General features: G+C 49.1%; 1 protein-coding gene across 1 annotated transcript in view; it reads left to right on the top strand.

Moving 5' to 3' along the window:
• Positions 1-6,810, top strand: part of MEIS3 (Meis homeobox 3) — a gene marked incomplete at both ends in the record, with an annotated part of 30,960 nt that extends 24,150 nt beyond the window's left edge. The window contains 5 exons of the mRNA XM_081334329.1: positions 1,154-1,299; positions 5,043-5,119; positions 5,753-5,811; positions 6,396-6,482; positions 6,761-6,810. Of these exons, the coding sequence (XP_081190455.1) occupies positions 1,154-1,299; positions 5,043-5,119; positions 5,753-5,811; positions 6,396-6,482; positions 6,761-6,810 (419 nt within the window). The remainder of the gene's footprint in view (positions 1-1,153; positions 1,300-5,042; positions 5,120-5,752; positions 5,812-6,395; positions 6,483-6,760) is intronic.
• Positions 6,811-8,142: the final 1,332 nt, after the last annotated feature.

An 8,142-nucleotide genomic window follows, 5' to 3' on the forward strand; every position in this document is an offset into this window, starting at 1 on the left:
GCAGCTGTTCGAGGGGGTTGGAATTGTCAGAAGGGGGAAAATCTTGGGGTTTGTGCGAGTGCAAGTGAAGAAGAGTGTTTGTTGCACAGCAGAAGTTCCAACCATGCACAACCGTTTTCTCTTTTTGTTGAGTGTGGAAATGGCACAGGTTGACCAATTTTTTTTAAAAAAAAAAATCAGCAAGGGAGAGGAATAGAAACCATCGCCTATCCAGGTCGTTCAATTTCACAGCTACTAAGATTGTTGGCTGAGTAGGGACAAAAATAGGCAGGGAAATGATTGAAGCCTGGGAAACAGCCCCCACCCCCTTGTCAGTCAACAGGAGTGCTGACTTACCCCCAGGTACTCAGGAGCCCCCAAAACATTTCCAGATAACTGGACTTCAACCCTTGGGTTTTCCCAGCCTGAGTGGGTCCCCTGTTTGGCTAGGATTCAGTTACCAAACATAGGCCATTTTTCTGCAGCGAGGTTCTGCCAGAACAGCTCAGTGGAACTTGGAAGGCCAGAGACCTTTGACTATCCAATCCTGGCCAAACGCAGGATGAAGGTTACTTTCATAGCCAGCCAAGTGAATCCTGAAAAGCAAGGCTGATTTGATTTTCCAGTTTTTCTCCCGCTGCAGCAGCGAATCTGCATTGCGTGGCCAACTGTGAGCCTCCGTGGGGCAGGTGATAAAGGGAAGACAAATCTAGTTTGTTATTGAACAGGATGTTGGTTTATTGCCCTCCTGTGAGTGGTGACGTTCTTTGACTGGCCTCTAGAGGGCTCTGCCGCTTCTGATCACACCTGATACAGTTTCAAGAATTGCCATTAATTTGGCTTTCCCCAAATGGGCACCCCCCCTCCCCATCCCAGATGTACTGGATCACAACGACCATCAAGTGCCAGCCCAGCTGGAGGGCCTCATCCTGTTTTAAGAGGACCATCCTGTCCAGAGCTGATTAGATCTGGATTTTGCTGTTCCCTTGGCTTTGGATTTCTAGCTAAAGCTCTCTCCTCTCCTCTCTTACCCTCTTCCCTTCCCATTCTCTTCCTTTTCACTTCTCTCCACTTTCCCCTTTCTCTTCTCTCTTCTCTTCCCTTCCCTTCCCCTCTTCTATCTCCATCTCTCCCTCTCCCCCCCTCTCTTACCTCCCCCACCTGCTCCTTGCAGGAGATTGCCTGGATAACAGCGTGGCCTCCCCCAGCACGGGAGAAGACGATGACCTGGACCGGGACAAGAAAAGAAACAAGAAACGTGGCATTTTCCCCAAGGTGGCCACGAATATCATGCGGGCGTGGCTTTTTCAACACTTGTCGGTAAGAACTCAAAAGCTGGTGGTGGGCCGAAGTCCAGGCGGTGGGTGCAACCCTGGATGGGGTGGGAGGGCTAACCGGAGACATCCATCCGTGCCCACCACCCAACCGCTTCCTTCCGCTTTGCTGTCTGCCAGGCAATTAGATAGTGCCTCTCCCTGGTTAGTTAAACAAAGGCAAGTTAATGAGCGCTGGCCAATTAGTGGCTAATTGAAGGAGCTATAAAGCTATTAGAGGCTGGTGAAGGGTAATCAATTCTGGCCAATTACCCTGAACGCAGAGAGGGGAAGGGGAGGCGTGTGAAGGAGCCCCTACGGGGAAGGGAGGGGAGGCAGATCAGGCTTCCCACCGCCCTGCCAGAGACATTCATGACTTATTTTTTTAAAATTATGGCTATGTTACAGATAGTCCTCGACTTACAACCATTTGTTTAGTGACCAACTCTCCATGGAGATGCCCAATCATCCGGGTCAACAGTTGTCCCAAAGGCGCTGGACTTTCTTTGGGATTATTTTTTTTTAAATTTGAAAAGGTTTCGCTTCTCATCCAAGAAGCTTCTTCAGTTCTGACGGCTCTAACTAACGTCCACTAGAACCGAAGAAGCTTCTTGCTTGAGAAGTGAAACGTTTTCACAGGAAACCACCCCGCCCCAAGGAAGTCCGGTTGCCTTTTGGGGGGGGGGGAAAGCACCTTTGGGATGGTTTAGGGACCATTCAAAGTTACGACGCTGATCGAAATTGGGCCCCTTGGCAGCCGGTTCATATTTATGACGGTCGCAGTGTTCCCGGGGTGATCCGGTGATCCCCTTTTACGACCTTCTGACAAGCAAAGTCCATGGGGAAGCCAGATTCACTTAACAACCGTGTTACTAACTTAGCAACTGCAGTGCTTCACTTAACATCTGTGGCAAGAAAGGCCGTAAAATGGGGCACATCTTACTTAAAAAATGTCTCGGTTAGCAACATACATTTTGGGCTCCATTGTGGTCGTAAGTTGAGAACTACCTATGAGTTTCTCTCTCTCCCTCCCCCCCCCTTTGAAAGTTGAGTGAGTAGCAGCTCAGCTCTTCTCTCTCTCTCCAAGATTGCGTCATCTTCACAACGATCTTGTGAGGGAGGATTAGGCCTGGCCCCTCCTCTCCCATTGGCCAGGTAATGGACCAATGATCTGTGGGTGGAATCTTTGAGGCATGTGTGTTTGAGTTTAAGGAATATATTGTGGTGACAGCCAGTTTGGGGATGGCGGTGAAGGCAATAGGCCAGAAACGGGGAGATCCTGAGTTCTAGTCCTGCCTTAAGCACAAAGCCAGCTGAGTAACCTTGGGCCGGTCACTTTCTCTCAGCCCTAGGAAGGAGGCCATGGTTCGAGAAAATTGGCAAAAAAACTACTGGGTTTTGTCCAGGCAGTCCCTGAGAATCAAACACACTTGAACGGGGGCGGGGGGAGAATATATTGTACATACACCGAAAGATCTCATTCTGTGTCATTATTCTCAGAGTCTAGACATTAGCGGCTAGATGGCAGGAGTGACTGGATTCCCCCCTCCCCCCAATTTATTTATGTTCAAATCTCTTCTTCCATAGGGAGAACTAAGGAGGCTTCCTTAAATTGTGTCTCGTTCGGGCGCTAAGCCGGTATATCCGCAGCTCAGTTTCTCCAAAGGGGCTCTAACCATTTGGCCACGAGTTCAGGCAATCTCCCCAGGCTGAGATTGAAAAGCATCTTTCATTGCCTTGGGAAGCTGGGCTGATTGTGCTGGGAAAAGATGGAAAGATGGGTGCCCTGCGTGTCTGTCTGTCTATTCGATCTATCCTCTCTCTCTCTCTCCATCCATTCTATCATCTATCTATCTATCTATCTATCTATCTATCTATCTATCTATCTATCTATCTATCTATCTATCTATCTATCTATCTATCTATCTATCTATCTAATGTATATTTCTATCTATCTATCTATCTTATCTATTTCTATCTATCATCTATTTCTATCTCTGTCTATCTCTCTATCTCTATCTATCATCTCTCTCTCTCTCTCTCTCTATCTAATCTCTCTCTCTCTCTCTCTATCATCTCTCTCTCTCTCTATCATTCTCTCTCTCTCTCTCTCTCTAATGTATATTTCTATCTATCTTATCTATCTATTTCTATCTATCATCTCTCTCTCTCTCTCTCTCTATCTATCTATCTATCTATCTATCTATCTATCTATCTATCTATCTCTATCTATCATCTCTCTCTCTCTCTCTCTCTATCATTCTCTCTCTCTCTATCATTCTCTCTCTCTCTCTCTCTCTATCATTCTCTCTCTCTCTATCATTCTCTCTCTCTCTCTCTCTCTCTCTCTCTCTCTCTCTCTCTCTCTCTCTCTCTCTCTCTCTCTCTCTCTCATCTATCTTCTAGCTAATCTTTCTACCTAACTACCCACACATCTACCATCTATCTATAGTATCCCTCCCTCCTCCTAATCCTCCCCAATTTGGCTTCCTCTCCAAAGCGTTCATCCTTCTCCAGTCTGGGTTCCTCTCCGGCTGACCCCAGCCCACCGCCTCCCTCACCCCAAACAGTTGTGACCCAAACGGAGGTGAGCAAGTCATCCAGCCAAGGGTGAAAGGAGCTGGCCGGAGCAGGGCCCCGGGGCCATCACCCCGGCAGACTCGAATCACTCAGGCAGAGCCTCTCCCTTCACAGGGAGGGCTGGCATCCAAACGGAGCAGGAGAAACAAAGGCAGAACTCTTACATTAACCCGATTGCTTTCGTGGGGGGTGGGTGGGAGAGAATTCCCGATGGCTAAAATGGATAAGAGCAAGTGATGTTACGCTTCGGGAGCCGCCGGCTTCATCGGGAGTCAAGATGTTTGCAGCAGGCCAAACGTGGACAACAGTTTACTGAGACATTCCCCACCCCACCCCACCCGGTTCCTGGAGTGTGGGGAGAACCACCCCATTTCCAACAGAAGCCCCAGCTGGATGGGAAACTCAAGGGGGGGGGGTGAGGGCCAAGGTGTCAAAAACCTGAGGTGGGTGGTGATCCAAGACTTGGAATTTGTCCCCCGGCTGGTGCCCCACCACTCTTTATGACCTCTCCCATCCCAGAGGGCTTTTGCTCATCCATCACCTGGTTGTCAGATTGGGGGGGGGGCTTATGGGGGTCTGGCTGTGACCTCTGAGCCAAGACGGGCTCATCCATCATCTGAACTGGCAACTAAAAGGCCCAGGTGGGGAGGGAAGAAGAGGAAGCCAGGTTGGTTTCCATCTCTGGCCAACAAGGAAGTCCAAGGCACCATTTCCTGTCTCCTCCTCCTCCTCCTTCCCTTCTTCTTCCTCTTTGTCCTTCTCTTTCTCCTTCTTCTCTTTCTCCTTCTCTTCCTCTTCCTCTTTCTCCTTTTCCTTCTCCTCTTTCTCTTTCTCCCTCTCCTCCTCTTCCTTCCTCTCCTCTCCTCTCCCCTCCCCACCCCTCCCCCCTTTTTTCTTAAGAAGCGGAAGAGTTGGGGGCCCATCATTCCAGGACACCTACCCTGCAGGGCTATTGTGTCTTCCCTATACATGATACCCCAAGACAAGGCAACGATGCAGGATGATGCTTCCCTCTCCAAGGAAGGATTTTTTATTTTTTATTTTGCTGTGGCTTTAAAAAAAAAAGCCGTAGTCATTTAAACATTAGTGTTTGAAAGTACAACCCAGGGAGCAAACAGAGTTAGCTCAAAGCTTTGGGGACCACCCTCTCCTCTCTTCTTCTCCGTGCAGCACCCTTATCCCTCAGAAGAGCAGAAGAAGCAGCTAGCCCAGGACACGGGACTGACCATCCTGCAGGTCAATAATTGGTAAGAGTCAGAAAGTGAGCAGAGAAGAAACGGCTTCTGCTGCCTTACCCGCTTGTAAAGTTCCCTTTGGCACGGGGAGGAGACCCTTGCGACTCTTGTGGATACAAGGCCTGCTAAACGTATCGGTGGAATTCTGGGGAATTCTGGGAGTTGAAGTCCACGCATCTTCACATTGCCAAGGTTGAGAAACACTGTGCAAGACCAGGGGTAGGCCACCTCGGCTCTTTTAGGACTCGTGGACTTCAACTCCCAGAATTCCTGAGCCAGCCATGCTGAGGGAAAAGGGAGAGGTTTCCAAGCTGAGCCAGGCTGGCTCAGGAATTCTGGGAGTTGAAGTCCATGAGTCATAAAAGAGCCGAGGTTGCCTACCCCTAGTATAGAAGTACTGCAAAGAAATAGACACTGCTTAGGGAGAGTTGGGAAGGGACTGGACTTCCCTCCATCAGAAATGGTGTAGGGTCTCCTCTGTGGGTGGGGGATTAGGCTAGATGACCTACAAGGCCCCTTCCCACTCTGTCACTCTGTTACTGTTACGGTTAATGCGATCAGAATCACGAAATGGCGTGGCTGGAGATGACACCAACAAGCGATCCCAGGGGCGCACGGTCATCCCTTTCATTATATCTCCCGCAGGTTTATTAATGCCCGAAGGCGCATAGTTCAACCTATGATCGACCAATCAAATCGCACAGGTAGGAGGGATTCCGTTCTCCAAAGGGTCTCTCTCTCTCTCCCTTCTTTCCCCCTCCTCCCTCCACAACAACAATCCTGCAAAGTGGATTGGACTGAGAGAGAGGGATGGGCCCAAAGTCGCACACTTGGCTTTCATGCCTAATGCGGGTCTAGAACTCACTGCCTCCTAGTGATTGACCCAAAGTCACTCAGCCAGCTTTCATGCCTAAAGTAGAACTAGAACTTCCAGTCTCCTGGTGATTGGCCCAAAGTTCACCCAGCCGGCTTTCATGCCTGAGGCAGGACTAGAACTCACAGTCTCCTGGTGATTGGCCCAAAGTTCACCCAGCTGGCTTTTGTGCCTAATGCGGGTCTAGAACTCACTGCCTCCTGGTTTCTAGCCTAGCACCTTAACCACTAGACTAGACCAAACTGGCTGATTTGGGGAACAGATTCTAAACCAGGATGCAGTAGGATGTCCCCCATTCCCCAACCAACCAGGGCTACTTTCTGTTTTAAATGCCTGCAGAAATTGCACACCCTGAAAATTGGGGATGTGTCTGCCTGTTCTCTTCTCTCTGTGACTTTCCTCTCTTCCGAGCAGGTCAAGGCACACCATACAGTCCCGACGGGCAGCAAATGGGAGGTTATGTTATGGATGGGCAACAGCGCATGACAATTCACCCCCCAGGTGAGCCTGAATTGTGCGACTTTACAGCCGAGGTAGGGCAACCTGATATTCTTTTCCAGAGGGGAGATCCTTGGTGTGGGGCTTTGTGAAAAGAGGGGGCAGTGGGGCTCCACCCACCAGGCTTTAAGAACCCGGACCGTACTTAAGTTGCAGTTAAGAAGATGGGTTGCTTAGGCCTATACACAAGAATCTGGTTGACCTTGAAGCATGTTAGGAGGGTGATGGGGGTCATCTTTCACAGGAAGGTTTTAAGCATCTCTTTTCTCCTCTTCTTCCAGGACCAATGGGAATGGCTATGGGTATGGAGGGTCAGTGGCATTATATGTGAAAGTCTGAACTCTCTGCTGACGTCAGAGGGGAAGTAAGTATCATGGAAACAAGAGTTTGGGGTCTCTTCTAAAGAAACGGCAGGCGGTGGAATGGGTCAACTCACCACGGCCAACTCACCACGGCCAACTCACTACGGCCAACTCACCACGGCCAAGTCACCACGGCCAACTCATCACAGCCAACTCACTATGGCCAACTCACCACGGCCAACTCACCATGGCCAACTTACCACAGCCAACTCACCGTGGAACAACTTAACAATTCAATTTAATTATTTAAAATAAATTTTAAAAATACTTCAATTTTTGTCCTTCACTTATCCTTCTGTCCTTCCTTTTGTAGCCTTTCTTTAATGATTCTATTCCACCATTTCTTTGATATTAGTGTAACTCTTGTAACCCACGGCAAGTTGCCCCACGGCAAGATGGCCATTGCGAGTTGGCTGTGGGGACATGGCCATGGTGAATTGTCATAGACCCACAGGAGAAGAAGATCCTGGGCTCCTCTTGAGATTGAGCATGAGATGTTTGAAAAATCATGCCTCCTGGTGGGGCATGACCCATGAGAACTAGCCACTTATAGAGAAGACGAAGTCCATGCCATAGCATGTGGCAACCACTTTTCCCTACTTTTCTTCCTTCATCATGTCCAGATTGCGATTCCTCACCCAAAGTGGCAAATTCTCCTCTACTTAACATATTTGATCATCTCCGTTAAAAACATAGCAGTTGCCTGTCCTAAGCTGGGGGTGAGACGTCCTATGGCTGTGTTGTGGCAATTTGGGACGTTTGACGAGCTTATCATTTAGTGTGCTGTCAAATCCAGAAAAGAATCTGAGTCAGAAACGGCTTGTTCTTCTCGGTCAACCAAAGAAGTTTTGTTCCACAATTGTCTTCCCACTTGGAGCCTCCCACAATTTCTCAACCTTGAGAACTTTTGAAGAAGCGTGGACTTCAACCCATGCTGGCTGAGGAATTCTGGGAGTGGAAGTCCACACTTCTTAAAGTTGCCAACGTTGGGAAGCACTGCTCGAGACTGGAGGCCCTACTCCAAGAGGTCTACCAAGGTAGCAAAAAGCTCTCCAGAGGACACCTCCACAGGCCCGTTTTACCACCAAGCAAGCAAGGAAATCTCTTCTACCTCAACCTGGAAACATTCCAGAAGAACCTCATGGCCTCCTTCTTCTCCTTCTGTGGTTCTTGCAGGACTCCAGTTCTAGGCTTGGTGACCTGGAGAAGACACTTCCTGGCTTACGGGCACAGGATTCAGGAGCATCAGGACCTGGCGTGTCCTTCCTTTGGACTTCCCTGCACTTGACAAGAATGTCCTT

This window comes from Vipera berus (genome assembly GCF_964194415.1).
Source record: "Vipera berus genome assembly, chromosome: 9".
Classification (NCBI taxonomy): Eukaryota; Metazoa; Chordata; class Lepidosauria; order Squamata; family Viperidae; genus Vipera; species Vipera berus.